At 39.7% G+C, this 22,740-nt stretch overlaps 1 protein-coding gene across 8 annotated transcripts in view; it reads left to right on the top strand.

Annotated features, from left to right (window-relative positions):
• KIF6 (kinesin family member 6) overlaps nucleotides 1-22,740 on the top strand; it is a 382,518-nt gene that overhangs the window by 161,415 nt on the left and 198,363 nt on the right. For all 8 annotated transcript variants that reach the window (XM_016955398.4, XM_016955396.4, XM_016955395.4 and 5 more), the window contains 2 exons: nucleotides 17,606-17,711; nucleotides 18,603-18,741. In XM_016955398.4, coding sequence (XP_016810887.1) covers nucleotides 17,606-17,711; nucleotides 18,603-18,741 — 245 coding nt within the window. The remainder of the gene's footprint in view (nucleotides 1-17,605; nucleotides 17,712-18,602; nucleotides 18,742-22,740) is intronic.

The following is a 22,740-nucleotide window of genomic DNA, read 5'->3' as shown; positions in this document are numbered from 1 at the left end:
ATGGAGTAATCTTTTGTCTTCTAAATTTTCTTTTCTTTTCTTTTCTTTTTGCAGCAGGGCCTCCCTCACTCTATCACCCAGGCTGGAGTGCAGTGGCGCGATCTCACTGAAACCTCCACTTCCTGGGTTCAAGCGATTCTTCTGCCTCAGCCTTCCTAGTATCTGGGACTACAGGTGCGCACCCCTGCACCTGGCTTATTTTTGTATTTTTGGTAGAGATGGTGTTTCACCATATTGGCCAGGCTGGTCTCGAACTCCTGACCTCAAGTGACCTGCCCACCTTGCCCTCCCAAAGTGCTAGGATTACAACAGGTGTGAGCCACCACACCCAGCCTTTCTTCTCTATTTTCTAAACATTTTGCAATGAACATGCATTACTTTATGATCAGGCAAAATAAAGACATTTAAAATTATGTTAAAGTAGAGACATGAAATATTCTCTACCTCATAGTGTTTTTCATGTTATAATCAAATCATTCAGCAAATGTTCATAATTATGGTATAAATAAATGCCATTTATTGAGCATTTGCCAGTAGGCATTGGATTAGACATTTTATATTAGACATTTTATATATGTAGTCTAATATAATTTTCCCAGTAACCTCATGAGGCAAATAACATTCAGCTAACTAGATGCATAGTCAGAATTTGAATCCTGTTTGGTCTGTCTCAAGATCTGCTCTTTTGTGACCCCTGAGCCATAAAGGTGTGAGGTTTACAGTGGTGACTTAAACTAAATCCTTCTTCTAAGGAGTTTATGTGGCAAAATGCAAGTGGTATTCTAGAATTGGTGTGCGTGGTTCGGTATCAAAAACTAAGGCCTATCTGGAATGCTGTATTTTCTTCACTGTTGTTCCCTCATTCTGGGTATGTCTTATAGAAATGATATTTTCTGGGATATCCAGTAGGAGGCAAGAAAAGGACTCATGTCTCCTCTGGTAGGGAAACGTATCCCCCTTTTCATTCTAAAGACTTGCTTCTACTAAGACAGAGAATAGGTCCATAAAGTAGATATCCACCCACTGTCTTTGACTCGTTTGTGGTGTGTTAGAAGTATATTAACCAGTGCTTGTTTTAATATCAGACAGTTTATGTAGAAGTAACCACAGCTGATAAAACTCATGAGTTCATGCCAGTAATGAAATTCCTCACAGTTCAAGTAATCATGGGGCCACTAACTTATGAGGTTGTTACTAAGAAACACAGGACAGAGCCTAATTTTTCTTATTAGCCACCCTTTGGGTCAAATGTCTGACTTTCCCAAAGTTTGTTGCTTCATTATTCATTGTCATCAGCCAAAGAAGAATAGCAGATACATAGGGGACTTCTTGTTTCGGTCAGTATCACTTATTTCACAGAAACATTTCTCATGTGGCATTCATTGAGCAGTTACACAACTAGAAGCTCAGATGGCTGGTAAGAAGCCCTGAGACCACTTCATGCCAAACCTTGTAAACACAGGTTCCTGTTTGGGGACTCCCTGGGTAACCCTGTCCTGCCCATGGCTTCCCTAGGCACATTTCAAAACTTTCTTGGCTGAGCTGGGCTTTCAGCCTCCAAAGCATCATGTTTCCTTGCTGAGTTAGGAAAGCAAAGGTTTCACAATGTTTGTGCATAAAAGATTTGAGTTGGCCAGGTGCGGCGGCTCACACCTGTAATCCCAGCACTTTGGGAGCCAAGGCAGGCGGATCACTTGAGGTCAGGAGTTCAAGACCAGCCTGGCCAACATGATGAAACCCCATCTTTACTGAAAATACAAAAAAAAAATTAACCGGGCATGGTGACCTGTGCTTATAATCCCAGCTACTCAGGATGCTGAGGCAGGAGAATCTCTTGAACCCAGAAGGCGGAGGTTGCAGTGAGCCGAGATCATACCAACACACTCCAGCCTGGGTGAGAGAGTGAGACTCCATCTCAAAAAAAAAAAATGGTTTGAGTTTAATATTCTCCTTTTAACATTCTCAGTTTTCTTTTCTTGAAAAACACTTTATGACTTAAACTCACTTTCATAAATATTCAATATAATCTAGATTTGTAATAATTTAGTGTGTAGGACTATTTCTAGCTGCCAATTCTCTACTAGTGTAGGATTTCTTGTGACTCTTGCTTAGGTACTTTTTCTTTCATGGTCTGGTTCTGCCTTTTCTGACTCAGGTGCATGCTGTGCACTCATACTGGCCATGCTTTCTGGTTTGATGCTGATCCTTGCTTATATTGCAAAGGCAGATTATCTGCATAGTCCATAAGTGCCCCCAGTCAGCCTTCCATAATGCAGAGACTTCCTACTGTAATTACATAATCTCAGGAGTGTATGCAACAGTATTTTCATTGCTTTAGCTACTTCTACTCCTGTTTGCTACTGCTCAGGTTAGTACAAAGCACAAAGTTTTAGAGAGTCTGTCTTGAATCAGAAAATACTCAGCCAATGACTTCTGCAAAATGCCCCTAAAAAGGCTATTTTCTGCAGAGAACACAGAAAAGGTACTTACTTAGCCCACAACATTGGCAGCAAACAAAATGAGCTGGGATGGAAGGGTGGGGTTGCAAAGATGTATTAATGACAGATTCTGGCTTCAGAGACCTTCAATCTTGTAAGTGAGATAAGTATGTGAATATCTATAATATAAAGTCAAAATTCTACCTGTCACAAGAGAAGTGCCGGGGTAATTGCGGGGAATAGAAATTACTTTTGACTGGGAAGATCAGGGATGTGCAGACTCGTGAATCAAGACAAGATTTAGAAAAGCAAAGCTGGACAGGGAGAACATTTCAGATAGAGGAATCAATATGAGCAAAGCCGTAAGTGTGGCTTCCTTATTTTAAGGATGCGTAAACAGATCCAGAGAAGTGATGTGACTTACAAAGATTTCTATCAAGTTGGATTCTTGCCTGAGAAAATCAGTCTTCACAAATTCTGGCCCCCTAAGGGTTCTAAACAGTTTTATAGCTCTCTGAATTATTAGCTTTAAAATCAATTGAAAATGTAGTATATTATTAGTGGGGAAACATTCAGATGCTGTGGGCAATGCTTGCACTACGTTTTATTCTTTCAGAATAAGAGCAGCAGCACTGGGCCTAACTTCAATTTATTACTGGTAAATGAGTTAATGACTAAGAGCAGTTGTTGAGGCCTTTCTTCATGCCTGGGTCCACACATCCCAGCAGTGAGCACCCACCGGTCAGCTCCAAGCTGGAATGCCTGCAGGTTTTCCGGCTTTCAGCTTAGGGTGGCCAGATTTAGCAACTAAAAATACAAGATGCCTCATTAAATTTGAATTTCAAGTAAATAACAAATAATGTTTTGTATAAATATGTCTGGTGCAATATTTGCAACCCTATTTTAGTTTTGTTTTATATGATCAGAGTTTATATTTTTATTTTCATAATTTGATGAATAGTTTTGCCTTAAAAACAATTAGTTAGTTGATATTTGCAGTTATACCTTTTTTTTTTTTAAAGTACCACTTAACACAACCTCAAAGGTTTTCAAAGGCCAAAATCCAAGGGAAGTTAAGGTGGATAGACTTGGATGTGTTTTATTCATCTTTATATAACCAACACCTGGTTGACAATAGGCAGTCAATAAACGCTCTGAATAAATGTAAATGAGATAGTATATTATTGATTTTTTATTCCCTGTCTTGTTAGACTCTCCCTATATGCAATGGCAAATTTAAGCAAATTTAATTCATCTTTGCAATCTCTACCTGGCCATCTCAGCTCATTTTTACTGATAATGTGGGCTGAGGAAGCATTATCATATTTACTGATAATGTGGGCTGAGGAAGCACCTTTTCTGTGTTCTTTGTGGAAAATAGTCATTTTAGGGACATGTTGCAGAAGTCATGTAATTCAAATATAGTCCTTTTCTAAAATGTCCCAGTGGTTGAGAATTGAGAAACATCCTGCATCATGATCAGTATTTACCAAATGATTAATTCACACCACCTGAAGAGGGGAGGCCCAAGTAATCGGGCAGTTTTAAAAAAAAAATTTAGCAGATTATCTGCTAACTTAGTCCTGAATTCATATCCCTTGACTCCTAGGCTCCTTCTTACCAGCTTCTAATAATGGCTGTCTATAAAGCAATAACCTAAACTTTGTGGATTAAATATCCCAGAGGTCATTAATGGCTCCCTTGCATTTTATAAGAAATCAGATCTCTGAAATCATTCATGAAATATAATTCACTACAGATGAAATTTCTCCACTTTGGTACAAAGTGTTTTTGGTCCTGACACTACATTTTGAAGATATTAAAACCAAAACTAAAAGCATGGTCTACAGCTTGTATTAATTATCCTTGGGTAGTTTATGGAAGCATTTGAGTTCTTAAGAAATAGTTATCTCATATGATTAAAAAGGCCTGTCTCCATCTCAGGGCTGTTTCTGTATTTTAATGATTATTTTAGTCTCCTAAAGTTTAATTAAGTGTTTTGGGTTCTAATAGGCCAAATGAATGAATAGCAAAAGCAAATTTAAAAAGGATGAGGCATAAATGGCAATTCCATTTGTTGGACTATGGCTGATATGTTGGATTCTTTTGGCCTAGACAGCTCTTTCATCAGAAGTCCAAGTACTTGCTTCTAAATTAGAAAGTTTTGGGTGTGAAAACATGAACGTACTGTTTTATTCTTCCCGTTGTTTAATGCTTTCTCAGTGTTAATGTTCCTTGCTCTTTGGGTTTTGTGAGCTCCAGGAAATTCTTTAAAACAAGAAATGGGACCCTTCATCACAACCAAGAATATTTGTCTTTCTCTCTTGCTTTCCCCAGTATGCTTTTCACAGAAAATCTTTTTGTATGTGTAGAGCTGGATATTTTTAAGACTTCCTGAAACAAATGTTTATTCTAATTACAGTTTTATATGGGTTCTACCACTTAAAGAAAACCCACAGTGTGAAAATGTGCACTTATGGAAATAATAAATTACATCAATCCCTAACACCTGGTTCCTGATAGCCTGCACAAAGGATGGATAAACAAATGCAGAAATAGTCACCAACCACTGTAAGCAGGACCATAAAATAAGTAATTAGATCATATCAACAAATCAAACCCGTCTGGAAGCAACAGAAGGAACAGCTTTGGGTTTTCACTGTGGAGTTCATTTCAAGAACCTAACAGCAAGTATGGTATATCTCTCTCCTATAGCTTAAGGAAAGTAACTTGAATAGTTATAAATTATATGTTTTTATAATTTATAATATATTTTAGAATTTTACCTTTTGAGTTTTTTAAACTTTGCTCTGAGAGTTGTGAGACTTGTAAGAGTTTTATGATTTTTTTATTTTGTGAACAATTCGCATTCATTGTACAAAAGTGATAATGGGCAAAAAAAAAAGGGGGGGGATAGAAATCACTTGTGATTTCACCAAAGATAACAAGTATTATTACTGGTTGTAATCCTTCAAAATTTTTAATGAATACATATAAATATATATTTTAATAAAAATGGACTCATTATTTGCTGTTTTTTAACTTGTGTTTTTCATTTAATTGTGACGTCTTTCTATATCTGTATATGTGTACATCTCCAACAGAGGTTCTATGGGCTTTCTATACAAAAGTTCATTTTTTGACTTCTGAGGATTTGTGGACCCCTCCGTCCAAAAAAAATATATACAAAATTTTGTTGGTTGTCTCTGTATATGTATTTTTTTCTGGAAAACAAAACTGCAATGGGACTTTTATTAGGTTTACTTTTTTATTGTTAAATTCAAGGAGAGATTACAATCCTGCATCTTCCCGTTCAGGAACATACTAAAACTCCCAGTGTGTTCTTGTCCTCTTTATTTGCTCTCTAAATTTGCACTTTTCCTTTATGTAGGTCCTGCATCATTGTTTTAACAATTTCATGGTCATTTTCTTTTAAACACTTAAGTTTTCAATACTCTTTATCAGATTTTATTGCATCCTAAGATCTGTCTTTGCCTTGTAAACCCATCTTCAATTAATACAGAACTCAATGATAATGTATGATTCAATTTACATACACTTGCTTTAGATTTAATATTACATGAACACGTTTCCAAACAGCTATATACTGTTTTCCATATGAAAGGATAAAATACATTATTTTTTATCAAATGGAAACACACCCACAAGGATTTACTTTGCATTTTTACATAACAAAATCCTTTTAATATGTCTTTTAAAACTTTTACAAGTTTTCCGTTAATTTTATATCTATGTATATAATCATATACATATATATGTGCACATATATATGTGCATATGTATGTAGGTTCTGCGTTTTCATATATAAACCAAAGCTGTTATTTAAAAATTTCAGCTAAAGGAACCAGCTGAAAAAATGTATATTTCTAAACTTCAATGTTGTCTACAAATTTAATTTCATACAAGACAGAACCATAGAAAAAGAAGTTCAGAGATTTGGAGCAAAGGATGGGTAAAGCTTCCACTACTCCATCAAATTAATGAACTGTCAGGAAACTCCCTAGTTTGGAAACTTTAACCATGGAGATAAATAGCTTTGGTAGGGCCAGCCCACTTCCAACTGGCCCTTATTCTCCCAAATTTCCCAATAAACTTCTTTCCCAAAGGTGTGCTCTAGTTTTATCCACTTGAGGCCTGTCTTTCTCTCCACTCCTTCCCACCTTTTCCCACCTTCCTAACCTTGTTCTCCCACCGGCCGTCTTGCCTCTCATTCCTTGATCCTCAGACTTGATCTCTGGCCCCTGTTCTGGTCAGAGGGGCTGCTTTGGTGGCTTCTCAACAGTCTCAGATTTGCCTCTTTGCCCAGTCCTTTCCCTAGGTAGCTATCTCTCTACTACACTCTTTTGTCAGCTTCGAAGCCAGTTTAACTTCTCTTGCACAGCTCGTTCAGCCTTCGTCATGATGATAGGAGGCCTCTTCTATTTTCTAAAACCTTGTTTCTGTTGACTGTCATTTCCCCCTTCCTGAATGTGGCTTATCTTCCACATTTTCCTGCTGCTAGATCTCCTGGTCACTGACTCCCTTCTCCACTCCCACCTCACCACCATTCTCTTTCCTGTAAGTCAGTTTCTTATTTATTATAGACTTATGTAGATGAGTGTACTCGTGTTAACATTAAACACAATCAACAGTGTTTGCCTACAGAAAAAAGAAGTTCAAAAAGTAAATGTAGAATTTAAAGAGGGAGTTATTAGTATCTATGGATTGATTAATTTATCTAATTTTCTTCTCTCTTGTTTTTTAGCCATAGGCATGATCTTTACTCACTTGGACATGTACAAATATTACAATTTCCTTTTGCTGCAAAAAGTATAAAAATAATCTTTATGTAAGAATCCATTCATTACTATAAATCTTCTTTTTTGTTTTGTTTTGTTTTGTTTTTGTTTTTGAGACAGGGTCTCACTCTGTCGCCCAGGCTGGAGTGCAGTGGGGTGATCTTGGCTGACCGCAATCTCTGCCTCCCAGGCTCAAGTGATTCTCCTGCCTCAGCTTCCCGAGTAGCTGGGATTACAGGCATGCACCGCTACCACCTGGTTAATTTTTGTATTTTTAGTAGAGACGGGGTTTCAGCATGTTGGCCAGGCTGGTCTCAAACACCTGACCTCAAATGATCCACCTGCCTCAGCCTCCCAAAGTGCTGGGATTACAGGTATGAGCCACTGCACCCGGCCTCATTACTGTAAATCTTTCTAACTCTCTGCAAATGGCTCTAAATAAAGGTAAATGAATAAATGGAAATGAGTGGGAGGCTATGGGACCGTGGGAGGTTAGGCCAGTCCTCAGGGACTGAGCCACCCAGAGTCCTAGCTAGAGACCTCTGTTCCATTCTGTTAGCACCCTCCCCCACCCCTACTCCTACCCCCTACAAGTACACGGGGCTGAGGGCCCAGCAGGGTAGCATACACAAGAGGTCCAGGAGGAGCCGTAAGGCCAGAGGGTGGGGGGCAGCAAAAGACACTGGGGTGATGCTGGCCAGCATCCAGTTCCCCTGCCATGTGGGTATAGGGGGAGGGGCATGGCTGGAGCAGGACATTGGGCTGGCCGGGCTGCCCTGGGGGGTGGAATGTGGGTCCTAGGTTCTGTGCCACTAGGTGTCAGCCAAACTGGGCTTGGGGAGGGCTCCAGGAGGACATGAGGTGGGGAAAGCCCCAGAAAAGGAGAGGCAAACACTTTGGCTTCATGGTGCAGGGGGCTGGAGCTTTCCCCTGCTCTCTAAGACAGTACAGGTGCTGGTGCAGGAGTGGGATTTGTGGCCAGAACTGTGCAGTGAAGGGGGGCGGGGAGAAGTCCAGAGCCTGTGGCTCTCAAGCTGTGTAGTGATGGGGTAGGGGTTGGTCCCCAGGCAGCCTCCAGGTCAGACAGTCCGTGTCTCAGCCACACAGGACATGTCCCTGTCAGTCAGAGGCTGAGAATAGACACATCAAAGAGGTCACAGACACCCTTACTCTCATCCAGGTTGTAGGTGTAACCATGATCTCATGATCTTGGCAGATGGAGAAAGATGCAGGAGGAGGGAGAATATTTCTGAGAACATCAATGCCTCCAGCAGCTCTGAGCTCATGTGTTCTTGTGTGAGATCCAAGAGTGGCAGCTCTTCGGGGAGTTCCAGAATGCCTGTAGGGTCTGCCTTGAGGGGTTCAAAGGAGATAGCGGGGTTGGGTTCTGATGCATTGGTATCATTGCTGCAGCTGCTGCTATCCAGCAGGGAAGAAGACTGCAGGGGGCAAGTGTCTCATGCTGCCGGCCCAGTGGGAGTGAGCTCAGCTCACCACTGGGCTCCGGAGCTGTCAGGGTCAGAGGTAAGGGGTGGTCAACTGAGTCCTACTTGCATGTGAGGTTTCCTGGAGATGGAACAGGGAAGGCTTGGGCAGAGATGGAGGGCCAGAGACAGCAGGTGGGCTCTGGAGGGTGACGACATAGACACAGCCACAGGTGGTGAGCTCCATGCCTCCTTGTTCACCAGCCTTGAAGGGGCCAGTCAGGCTGTTCAGGTGAATCTCTTACTGTTGCCCACTGGGGACTTCTGGGATGGGTGCCTGTGGGCTGGTACCAGACAGGGTCTGTGTTGCCAGTATGGTAGGAGGGTGTCTCCAGCAAAGCCTCTACCCATGTCCTCATGAGTCACATAGACCAAGCAGCTATGATGTTCCAGATGTTCTGCTTCCCCCACACCTTGTGCTGGTCCAGTTTTTGCTCTTGCTGCTGCGGTTCCTCGATCTCTGCCTTGAGCTCAGTCAGCTTGTCTGCAATCTCCAGCCCTATTGCAGCCAGGCCCCATGCCTTTCCACTGATGCTGTTCTTGGATATTTTTTCTCCATTAGCCCTATGCCTTCCAATACATTGGTAATGCTGTAAACCTGCGGTTTCTGGCACACAGATAGGGTGTCAGCTGCCAGCTTGAGGTCAAGCACGCTGTCCTTGGCCTCCTACAGAAGTGGTGGGAGCTTGGTGGTGAGAGTCTCAAATACTTCTCGTATCCCACTTAAGGTCCCCAGGGGCAGCAGTGCCTGTGGCCCAGCCTCTGCTTCTCCTCAGCCAGGCCAGCTATTTTCATCTCTTATTTACATTTGTTCTAGACTCCTGAGCCCGTCTCTACCTACCGAAGTTAAAATGTTTAGTCATAAGACATATATACCTTTAAGTAAATTGGATATATGAAAATCTGGATTGACAAAAACAAAATCAATCGTATAACTTTTCAAAACTCTTCATCATTGCATTTAAAGGACCTTGTAAAATATGCCCTACTGTCTTTAAAGTTGTCTTAGTTTATTTAAAAATTATTTCAAAATAGTTTTTGAAATTCTGTAAACAGAAGTACCTGGCCATGAATGCGTACATGCACCTATAAATAGGCCTTATCTTCACCATTAAAAAGGCAAACCAGTCTGGATTTTAATTTTGATTTTTCGCATTTGCTATTTCAAATCACTAAAAGTATCAAGAAGCTGTGCATTTCTGCATTTGAGGTACTACATGACTGTGCTTTTGTTGAGGTGAAGGAAATATGCATTACTAAGATGAATGTACCCTACAGAAGGAAAACTCTACAGGAATTTCCTCTGCGTCACCAAAACCGTGAACTTTCTGGCCCCCTACTGTTATTTAAAAACAGAACTCATTCCAACAGAGTTGCTGACATTGAACTCAATTCCTTGCATGTAAGGGTCCATGTCTTTCACTAACTGGTTAGGGCTAGGGGAGCATATAATATATATAATACCTGTCGCAGACCAGGAAACTGCAAAAGGAAAAACTCTTGAAGTGACTACTTTTAAGTCAATTGGAATTGATTCTTTCAGCAGAATCTCAGAAAAAGCAAACATGAAACTAATGACCCTGAAAAATTTTTGTATAGTTTCCTTTGGTCGTAGTCCTATTGGCACAATCTCAGCCTTCAGCTTTTCATGTCCTTGGTGGATTGTGTAGTTATGTAGTTAATCGTAATTATGAATTTATTGTTATCTGAACTTTCCTTTTGTGCATTACCTGCTATCTCAATACTGTATGTTTTAAAGGGCCACATCCCAAAAAGAAGCCCACCCTTTGCCCCCTACCATTTCAGCCTGTTAAAAACTCTTTTTTTTTAATATGGCAGACTATTTACTATTTATTTGATGATCTCATTATGTTTATTTGATATTAACTATGTTGTTTGCATCTTTCCTGGTTAAAAGTTCACAGGAAGATTCTAAATTGAAAATACAAATATAGTATGTCAGAGATTATGGCATGTGGAAAGCACTTTTCTGAATTAACTGAGAGTCTTTGTAGTATGAATGCAAAGAGTGGGGATTCTTGAGTCAAAAGAATTGTTTTCAAATCTCAGTGTTTCAATTTCCTACCTTAGTGACAATATGCAAGTTACTGAACTTCTCTTAGCTTTCCTATTCCCATCTGTGAAAGAGTGATAATAATTTATAGGCTTATGGTACAGATGAATAACAAAATATATGTGAAAGTGCCTGACATGTTTTAATGGATATTGAATGAAAGTAATAATAAAATAACTGGGACAAGGCGGGTATAAAGAGAACCAGACTATGATAGTCCCTAAAGGGCTCTTTTTCCACTTAAATAAGAAAACATGTGTAAAGTCACTAGCAGAGTGCTCAGGACATGGTTGACTATCAAGGGATGTTAGTTCCTCCTTCACAGAACATTTCCAGTTACATCTTTGTTTGGTGTTCCGAACTGAAAAGATGTGTATGTATTCTTGTGTCAACATTCAATAACCAGTTGCCTTGTTGCAATGCTTCTTAACATTAGTGTGTATGCAGATCACCTGGGAATGTTGTTAAATGTAGATTCTGACTCAGGAGGTCTGGGATGGAGCCGAAAATTCTGTATTTTCAAAAGTCTCATAGCCGATTCCTATAAAGTTGGTCCAGTTGAATAGCAAATCCTTAATAGCCCAGGCGTATTCTCTCTTTGTTCCTTGCATTATCTGATTTCATAAAGCTAATAGTGTAAAGATGGTATTATTCTACACATTTTACAAATGAGAAAGTTTTAACCCACAGAGGGTTGATGAATGAAGATCATTCAACCAATCATTCTGCCATATTTCTTATGCTACCACAATCAATTTTTTAAATTGTGTAACTATTCTCTCAATTCTTCCTAGTTATCATATTCCTTTAAGTTAATAATTATCAAGTTTCCTTTTGTACTTTCTAAAGTTTTTTTAATTTTTAATATTATGGATATATATTAGTTGTACATATTTATAGGACATGTGATATTTTGATACAAACGTATAATGTGTAATAATCAAATCAGAGGAATTGGGATATCCATTGCCTCAAGCATTTATCATTTATTTGTGTTAGGAACATTCCAATTCCACTCTTTTAGTTATTTCAAAATATACAATAAATTATTGTTAACTGTAGTCACCCCATTGTGCCACTGAATACTGGATCTTGTTCTTTCTGACTATATTTTTGTACCCATTAACCATCCTGTCTTTATCCTCTCTCTCCCCGCTACTCTTCCCAGCCTCTGAAAACTGTTATTCTATTCTTTATCTCCATGAGTTAATTTTTTATTTAGTTCCCACGTGTGAGTGACAACATGTGATATTTGTCTTTCTGTGCTTGGCTTATTTCACTTAACATAATATCCTCCATTTCTAAATATGTTGTTGCAAATGACAGGATTTCAGTATGGAGTTTCCTCCAAAAACTAAAACTAGAACTGCTGTACAATCCAGCAATCCAACTACTGGGTATATATCCAAAAGAAAGGAAATCAGTATATGGAAGAGATATCCGCACTCCCATATTTATTGCAGCGCTATTCACAACAGCCAAGATATGAAATCAACCTGTGTCCATCAACAGATGAATAGATAAAGAAAATGTGGTGTGTGTACGCAATGGAGTATTATTCAGCCATAGAAAATAATCCTTTATATCCTTTTATATCTTTGTCACTATCTCCCATTCTTTTCCGCATCTTTGCTCAGGTAATATGTAGCTTTAGTTTGTCAGTATTCCCATGTTTAACCCTGTCAGAGACAACTCACCCTCAATGGAGACATCTTTAAGTGGCAAAATGATTTAGAGAAGTGAGGCAGATTTTGATATGTATTTGGTATAATTAATACAAGTTAGTTTTATAAATCAGAACTCCTTTCTAGCTCTCTGGAATGAGCTGTCAAATCCTCTCCCCAAACCAGTGAGGAGACAGTTGAGCTAAGAACCATCAGCTCTGGAATACCAATTTCCATGGTTCTACCACAGGGAAGCTCTGCCCCACCAACTGGGGTATTTTTCATCCCCCTCACTATTTCCAGCTTGATATTAGAGGATGCAGTCCCATTGCTTTGCATCCCTCGAGCCTTGTTTATAGTAAATTCTCTAGAATAATACTGTGCTGCTGCATGCTTCTGCTATCTCTGCCCCAGTTACAGCACCAGGCTCCCCTCCCACTCCTGGGGCACATCTCCCATTGCTGTCCCAGTTATTTGGAAACAGCCAGCATTTCCATGCCCTGGGTTAGGTTTGCTCTTGTTTCTAATATCCCACTCTTCTTTTCTCCCAACTTTCCCACAGCCAGTGCCATAGAGATATGGTTTCTAGCCAATTTCTAGAACCCACTGCTGACACGAACATGTTCATATTTTTTTACAAAGATTATTTGAGAATAATGAGAACATCTTAATCACACTCAATGTATAAATGATGAATTTTTAAAAACAGTTAAACATAACATAATCATAAAAATATTGAAGAAGAGTGAGGTTAGCTTGGGTCGCTGGTCTCTTTTTTCAACAGAAGATGATGAATGTTCTTGAGCCAAAGACAACTAGCTGGCCAAAAATTTCGGGACTGCTGATCTGCTCCCCTCCCTCCCTCTCTCCCTTCCCTCATGCCTTTCCTTCCTTTTTGTCTCTTCAGTCTTCTTATGTGTGTTACAGTGTACTTGCAGAATCCCTGCAGAGGGATTCATCATTAAGCTATCCATATATAGTATGAGTGTTTTTAATGTCAATAAGTACACCACTTCGCCATCACTTAAATTGCTGCTTAACTATGTACATAGCTATGCCATAATTAATTTAAGTAATCTTCAAATACAGCACATTCTGATTCCTTCCCAACTTTTTTTGCCGTTACAAGTCATGGGGGTCCATGGCCTTGCTAAGATCTAAGCAACTGCTTTTCAGTTATTTCCCACTTCTTCGTCCACCTATTTGCCTCCTCAATGAATGCTTGCAGGTGTGGGTTCTCCCTTTTAGAAATACATCACCCAATATGGTATTCAAATACTTTGAGTAACTTTGTTATAGTATGGTAAGTATTGTGCTTCAAAACTTGGATTTTACCTGTGTGCTTGCTGTGTGACCTTGGACAAGATACGTAATATCTCTGTGCTTCAGTTTCCTCACCTATGACATGGGGATAATAATAGCACTTTTCTCATGGGTTGTTGTAAAAATTAAGGAAATGATATATGCAAATAGCACAGAAGAGTGTCCAGCATTTAGCGCATGCTCAATGTTGGCTGTCATTAATGATGAGAAGCTTGCTTTGTCTTTTTATTCATGCTATTAAACCTAAATTTTTATGGACATATGGCTACAGAGAGAGCTTTTTTTTTGTACAAGGAATATAAGGAGCAGAGAGGGGAGTGCAGTGGCCTCAAGAAGGTAAAGCACATATTAGGAAATATGCTCAGTTCTAATTATGTGGCCATATATCAAAATTTCTAATATGATGGAGTTGCTGAACCAGGACACAGGCTGTCAGAGGTATTTCATTAGCAGTCAATTTGGCTGAGATCTGTATAGTCACCAGACATCAAACCATCACCTACCATCAGCGAGGTCTTGTGTTCAGACACACTAAATTATTACAATATTTCTTGTTACTGAATGGTGTATATTTCTTTTCCCTTTCCCCTAGGATTCTTTTTTCTTCCTTCTTTTCTTCTAGTGTAAGTAGAGAATAAGGAAAGTTCTTGTTGACTTGGGCTTGTCCTAAAAAATAGACTTTATTGTACTCACTTGACCTCCTTAGCGAGACTTTTCTGTAAACAGTTTTCCACTGTTCAGCAGAGTTCTGGCAGCTGGGAGACCCCTTGGAGGGAGCAGGGACTAGGTAAAAACTTGGACACTATTTTGGTAGATAGGAAAATGTGGGGAATTTGGGTTCATTTGTTCACTCTCAACTACTAGAGGAGTACAACGAAAACATCTGAATTAAGCATTTTTCTGCATTTTAATTATTAGATCAAGTCCTTGCCTGATAAGAAAATAAACCCAACAGTAAATCAAATGTATGAAGGAAAGACCAGGTATGTTTCTTATCTCTGTGTTCTCAAGTGCTGAAAGCAAAATAGCATGTCAAAAGGCTGATCTTCATTCTTAGTTATGTACTAGACTAATCAAGTCCCAGAAAGAGTAAAGCGAGCAGTTCTTTTACTCAGGCAGAAGTTCTTGCCCATTTCTTTGGATCATGTCCCTGGTCCTCCTTGTATTCTACAGTGTTGCTGTGTGGGAGAGGAGCCTTGATGGAATACCAAAGCCCAGTGCACGTGAGCAATCTGTGAGTGGTCCAGCTCATCAGCAGGCTTGTATCTTACGAGGTTTCCTTCTGAGCTAGGAGTCCACTTCAGCCTTCCTTCAGAGAACGTTTCCTAGAATATGTACTTGTGATTAAACTATTCGAAAGTTGTTTTATAAAGAAAAAGCAAGAAGAAAGAATTGATTAACCATTACTTCCAACTTAATATTGTCTGCTAGAAATTTTATGGACTCTGGAAATCACAAAGTGCTTTCACTCCAGAAAACGAGTGTATATTCTAGAACCCATGGTGATTTTCGAAATTTCAAAATTTCTGCTATGTATTCAGGGAAAATACAAGTAGCTAAACATTACTATTTTTTAAGCCTCATTAAGTCAGGTTTGTAGATCAAGGCCTCATCATGGGTTACAGAGGAAAGTAGCAACTGTATGAGTATGTCACCTCAGTGTCCATCAAGAGAGGAATAGTACATCCATAGTATGGAATATTATATAGCCATTAGAAATGAAATACCTTTACTGTGTGTGCACTGATGGAGAAGCTCATCTGCCATAAATGCTTTAGAAATATAATGATGTAAAGCATTATTCAGAGTATGATCTCATTTTTATAAAAACAACAAACCAAAATGTATAAATGAATATATAAATATAGGTATCTGCTTCATTAAGAATAAGAATAATATATTTTAACTGTTAACAGTGGATTTCCCAAGGTATCAAATTTTTTTAAAAAAAGGTGGGGGGGAATGGTGGCAGGGGAGTGGGAGGAGTTTTCACTTTTTAATATATTCACATCTGCGTTGTTTGGAATTTTGTTCATAAACATGTATTTTCATAATAATTTACATGATTTTTAAAAAAATGTATCAGGAATAAATCTCTCTGTATATCTGGTGGTTTGAAGCTCTAATCCAAAAGGAAACACAATTTCAATCAGCAAATAGTGCAAATAAGTATCTCTTCACCTAAAGAAACTCCCTAAAAGTAACGGTATAAATTGTCTCACACTTGTAAATATATAGCTGTCACATGTCACAAATTACAAGAGGTAAAAATGAAATCCAAGGCTGTTCTATGATAGAAATCATTACATTTTATCGGGGTGGGCTGATAGTAACAGCAGAAAAGAAATGTGTAGATACAGTTTTAAAAGATGCTGAAAGTATGCAAATATTTTCATAATAGTACTAGAAAGATATGCTGCTGCTGTATTATGATACCTAACATCATAGATACTGATTGTCATCCTTAAACCTTCCTTATTAAGAGTTCTATCTCAACCTAGAGGGGAACCATGTCCATGGCAGTGAATCCAGTAACTAGTGAACATATTTGTGTTGAGAACCTAATGTTAGGGGGATGGGAAGCACAAAGATAAATAAGAGCCAAGAATTTCCCTCTGATACAAAGTACTAGAAGGCTACATTGGCACATGGTGCTATGAATAAACTAAGACTTTTTTTTTTTTTTTTGAGACAAGGTCTTGTTCTTTTGCCCAGGCTGGAGTGCAGTGGCACAATCTCAGCTCACTGCAACCTCTGCCTCCTGGGTTCAAGTAATTCTCCTGCCTCAGCCTCCTAAGTAGATAGGATTACAGGCACGTGCCAATTTGCCTGGCTAGTTTTTGTGTTTTTAGAAGAGAAGGGGTTTCACTCTGTTGGCCAGGCTGGTCTTGAACTCCTGACCTCAAGTGATCCACCCACCTGGGCCTCCCGAAGTGCTGGGATTACAAATGTGAGCCACTGTACCCGGCCAAACTAGGACTTTAGAATAGAGTGGTTGGATGGTCCCTCCAAAGGGAGGTGTTTTGTTTTCTATTTCATTTTGTTTTAGGATAGGAAAAACAACATGATTGTAAGCAAAGAGGAAGGAGTCAGTATAGAGAGGAGATAAAGAGATGATTAAGGGAAAAGAGGTAATTAACTAGATAAGCCCTGGAAGAAGCAGAGAGAGAGCCCAGGGGAGAAACTGGCCTTCAGAAAGAGGAAGAATATCCACAATCTATAAAAGCAGGAAGAGGGCCTGAGCAGTGAGGCAGAGACACTGAGGCAAAGGAGGAGGAAACAAAGGAGTCTGCATGACTTTCTCCAATAAAGAAGTGACTTTATTGACAGAGAGTGAAAGAGTAGTGGCAGGCTTGGGGGCTGTAGAAAGATTTGGAATAGGCACTGTGAAGAATAGAAGATCACCTGGAATGATTAAAAAAATAGTGGGGCATCACTGAGGTGCCAGCTGAAGCTGAGTCACATGCATTTTTAGTGAAATTAATTTAAAATACATTCTCATTACTTTTTCTAGCAATGCAGCAGCCAGGCACAGGGGCATAGAAATTCAGAGTGGCTAGAATGAATGGACCATAGAAATCAAATGATTTCTATATTGAAAGCTTCATAAGAAAATTCACTGGAAATTAGTCAAATAATGGCTTCACTACAAATTTCACTTTGTCAATGTTTCTTTTCCCTTAATTTTTATACTCAAATCTGTACTTCTGTAAAGAGGTGGGAACAATATTCTGTACTTTAAATGTTAACCAACTAGATAATGCCATTAGAATTTTTAAAGCTTCTAGCTCACAGTTGCTTCTCATACATTATGTATTTTTAGGCTGGAAAAACTAATAACATCCTTTTTGGAAGACCAGGATCCAGAGAGTAGATTAGAGGTTGGCGCGGATATGCGTAAAGTTCATCACTGTTTTCATCATTTAAAGGTAAACTTAAATGTTTCCCCAACAGAAGCCATTTTCAGCCATGTTCAAGCTGCAAAAAAACTTTTCTAGTTGACCAGTTCTTGGAAGGTTAGGATCCAGCATTGCATGTCCAGAAAATGGTACGATCTTTGAACCAATAGTATGATTATCACTGAGTTTCTTCAGAGATTGTATCTTACTTGCCAATAAATAAACTCAGGCCATGGACTTCTAATTCTTTTGTCAGGAATCTCTACCTTCTACACAGAATAGTTCCATATTTTTTAAAAAAATTATTTTCAAGCTATATCAAGAGAATTGCATTCTGTATTTTTTCAGCAGTTTGATATACCCATATGATATTTCAGTTTTTCTCTGCCTTAGGTTTTAATTTTCATGACAAGGGCCTGGGAATATAATCACTTTTACTTTTAGCTCACTTGTATTTTTGCATACTTCATTAAGATAATGAACATTTGTTGTGAGTTACTAAGGGCCAGGTATAGATAAGACAAAGTTTAATAAGCAAGTCATGGAGATGACAGATGTTGTAAAGAATAATCACAATACATGATAAGTACTAGAATAAAAGTGTAAATTAAGTGGAATGATGTATAGAGAAAGGGAAAGGAGTCCAAGAGGAGATAATGTTGAGTAGGCATTTCCCAATTTAGGGAAGGAGAGATAAGATAGGGGAGAGAGGGCTGAGGAAGGAGGAGGGGAAAGAAGGCAGGTAGAAGGGAGAAAACATGCCAAGCCAAAAAAGCAACTGCATCGCAAAGACATCACACCTGCATCAGACAGGTCACCCATGCCTGATGTGTGTAGGGAATTGTTAAAGGAAAAAGAGTCAAAGAAACAAAGAAATTTGGACTAGTTATATGGGTACTAAGTTCTTATTTTATCTTACAGAAACTATTGAATGACAAGAAGATCCTTGAAAACAATACAGTCTCCTCTGAAAGCAAAGACCAAGATTGTCAAGAACCATTAAAAGAAGAAGAATATAGAAAGCTACGAGATATTCTGAAACAGAGAGATAACGAAATCAGTATCCTTTCTGAAGTGATGAAGAAACTTCCTCTATCCTGGTTTGAAAGGGGTAAACAGCAGTCTTTCCTGAGCCACATGGCTGAGCTCCCCACCCAGCTTCCATTTCACATTGCTTCTTTCCATTGAGAAGTCAAAGGTCCCTTCAGCAAAGTATTGCAACTAGTGAAAAAGAGTTTCTATAAAAGAAAAAAATGTGTTTGTTTTTATCCTGACATAGTTACTCTTGCAGGGAACATTTTAGTTTATTTCAAAGTATGAGCCTTTTTACACCATCTTTTAACATTAATTTTTTAAAATATATTTTTTGGCTCCTCTGTTGTGTTCTCTTTGTGTTAGCCCTGAGCCAGTAAGTTAGCTGGTTATCTTTAGCAAGCTGACCGGACAACAGGCTGACCACAGCCTCACCATGGCCCAGAATCTGTGGCTGGTGCGTGGATGAAACTCAAATGATGGCTGAAAAATGACAAATGGTATTTAGCTTATGAAGAGCAGAGATTGATTTAAATGTAACTTTTTATTTAAAAGCCAGATCTACTGCTTTGAGTTACACTTACAAATGTTCCCAAATTTGGAAGTGAGTATAGATGAGTGTTCAAGATAGAATTCTTTTTTTTAGCTAAACTGATCAGTACCAAATAAGATAGAATTCTTATTGGCTCCAAGAGGCAGTGTATTTTGGGTGCTGAAAGTGGTAGTAGCCCATGGGAGCATGTGCTGCCTCCAGTTGCAGATGAAGTGGTTACTTCTATGGAGCCCCTGTGGGGCTGGGTGGACCTCAGGCCTCCCAGATATTTCTTTGGTATTGTTTCTCATTTTATCTTTCAAGCTTCTTGTAAAAAGATTTGACATTTTCATTACGTTTGCAGAATTTAAACATGCACAAGAAATCCTTTCGGTCAGTTCTTTATAAACAGATATTTTTGTTCTTTTTTTTAAATTACCAAAAGATGCTTTAGCTTCAGCTATTTATGCAAAATGCATGAAAATAGTCTACATAAAGGAAACCCAGTAATAAAGAGGTAAGAACAAACCAAATGGGAGGTAGACATGTTGCCTGATTAACTTTGGTCTCTAATTTTACTTGAGTATCAGCAGACCCTGTGTGTCAGATTCAAGTGAGTTTTAGCTGGCCAGGGAACAGTAGGTTCAGCTGAGAATCACCCCCCTCCCCTCCACACACACACACACACAAGCCTTCATCCCTCAGTGCTGCCCACGGTGTTGTCACCCTCACATTCCTTTTCCTTCCTCTTACACCATCCATCTCCAGGCATGGTCTCGGCCTGGACCTCAGTCCTGGCCCCAGCCCCAGTCTGAGCTCTGTTTCTTTTCCTGGCCTTGATCCTAGTCTAGGATCTTCTCCTTTAAATACTCCTACCAACTTCTTAATCCCCTTCTGGGCTTATGAATGTCTGTGCATATACGAGGGATGAAATGAGATATGACAGAGAACAGTCCAAGTTTGTTCCTATATGTTTATTTTTAAAAGAGAGTGAAAGAGAGATATCCATCACCTCCCCTCCTTCACTGTGGTGAATCCAGGCATCACCATTCATGTGGGGTTACCCTAGATTCTTTACTGACTGTCAGCAATTCAAACAGGGCTCCCTCCATCTGACACTCTTATTCAAAATGATGGTGTATGGGAGTCAGAGTGCAAAGAATACTGCACTTCAATTCATACCTGGATTGAAATCCTAGCTCTTCATTTATTAGCTCTGTACCTACTCAGTGACATTGCTTTCTACTCTTCAGGAGCAGGACCATAAGACCTGCTGAGAAAAGCCCATAAGTGCTTTGAGCACTGTGGAGTGTGATGTAATTGGAGTTATGACTATGAAGGCAATAAGCAATCTCAGAAGAAGGAAGAATAGCAGCTAAGATTTAATCCTCTCAAAGCTGTGCTTATCAAAGACCAACGACTAAGAAAACCTCCTGAAATCTCACAGTTACTCAGAGTCGAGTTGGAGGATGTTTTCATATCTTTCTTTGTAGAACCCAGAAGGCTAAGACTGTGACACAACAAATGGGAAAGATATGGCTTCCAGGAAATAAAAAAAGTGATTATAACTGAGTTTAACAAAAGACAGTAACGCACCCAAATGACTGCAAACGACATCAGATCTTCTTGGAAAGGGAGTGAAAATGATGTCCTGTCGGTGACATCCTCAGCTTGAATAAAGTTCACACACCCCTTCACAAAATATATGACAGGGGGATCCATGACCCAGCAAAGTGCTTGGCACAAAGGCCATTCCCATAAATGGGAATAGGGAGGACAAGAAGACAGGGGAAAGGTGAGAAGAGGGAAGGCAGCACAGAAGATAGATTCGTATTGCGATCTTTATGAAATGTACATCAGAACGCATCATTATTCTCATTAAAGTCTTCAAGGGGCTTCCCATGATACGAAGAATGAAACCAAACTCCTTGCTCTGGTTTACGAGGGCCTGGATGATCTTGCCCTGCCTACACCATCCCCTCCCCCACGGACCTCATTTCTCATGCCTCGTCCCACGTGTGCTAGGCTTCAGTCACAGTTACCTTCTTGTTCTTCTAACACGAGGTTCCTCAGCCTTGGCACTATCAACATTTGTGGCTGGATAATTCTTCATCTCAGGAGCTGTCCTGTGCATTGTAGGATGTGGGATCACAGGACTGTAGCATTGGGAGCCACTTCCGGGCCTGTTTCTCTTTAGGGAAACTTCCTGTTTCTCCTCTGCATTGATGTTCTTCCTCTGGCTGGTTCTTCTTATGGCTCAGATCTCAGCTTAAAGGTCACTCTTAGGCCTTTTGTAGCACCCAATGTATAGCAGCCGCCCAGTCACCCTTGACCTTCTTCAGATTAGGTATGTGGCATTCTGATGTTGTGTGTGTGTGCGTGTGCGTGCATGCATGTGTGAGACGTCTTTCCCCAGTAGGACGTCTGCTTCGTGAGAGCAAGAAACTACTCTGCCTTGTCATTGCTCTATACCAATGCCTAGAACAGGGCCTGGCATCTATAGCACAAGCTCCAACAAATATCACTGAATGAGTGAGTCGATGGATATTGCCATCACAGTGTGTGAACCAATGGAAGTGTATGATGACATTGGTAATCAGTTCCATACAAAGAGGAGCAGCGTGTTCGGCCAGAGCCCTGTTCTTCTCTGTCATGTTAATGCTTAGACACTAAGAAGCTGTGAACATTTTTGGTAAGTACATGTTGTTTTGGGGCAAGGAATGGAAGCCACATCAGAGAGAGCAAACCTGATTATGCTTCCAGAAATCACCAAGTGGGAGTTAAAGCTGAGGAGGAAGATGAAGGTCAAATGACTTCCATGCTGCTTGTCCAAGAATAAATATCATCTGGGTACCTGTCTGCCTTTCTAAGTAGCAGTGCTCTCTGTATCCCCTTCCTCTGAAAAGTTTACCCTTTAGGACACATACCACATTTAGACTCTCATTTTAATTAGCCTTCTCTAGCGATGCAAAGGCATTGAATTCATCTTACCCCATATGCAGTTAGAGCTCTGAGATTCTCAATAGGGGTTACAGTCTTTCCATTTAGCAGATTGGACAAAAATCTCTTAGAGTTCTAGGCATCGTGAACACAGAATGAACACTGAAGTAGGGTAGAGGGGAGTGGTTTTATCCTTTATCATCAATGGTCCTGGCATATCTCGATGGCCTACAGAAGGTGCATTTTAAAATGATACGTCTGTGCTAATAATTCGCTTCTTTTCCGTTCCATTTGAGACCAAACATTAGTGGCTTAAAAAGCCCCCATCTGAGTGAACTCTACATAAGCACGTGCTGAGCTTGGGGTGCTGTGGCTGCACCTTTGTCACCGCACCGGCCGCCAAGATGAAGATGGCTGATCTGCCAGACGGGTGGGTTTCACCATTCTCCCGCTCTGCTCTTCTGCTGCCTCCTGAGCAGGCGCGTGCTCGCCCAGGGGGCTGATACATATACATAGGCTATGTAAGTAAATTCATCTTTTATCTGGGAAGATGTA

This window comes from Pan troglodytes, chromosome 5 (assembly GCF_028858775.2).
Source record: "Pan troglodytes isolate AG18354 chromosome 5, NHGRI_mPanTro3-v2.0_pri, whole genome shotgun sequence".
NCBI lineage: Eukaryota > Metazoa > Chordata > Mammalia > Primates > Hominidae > Pan > Pan troglodytes.
The sequence above is the reverse complement of the archived record's forward strand: the minus strand, read 5'-3'. Positions and strand labels throughout refer to the sequence as shown.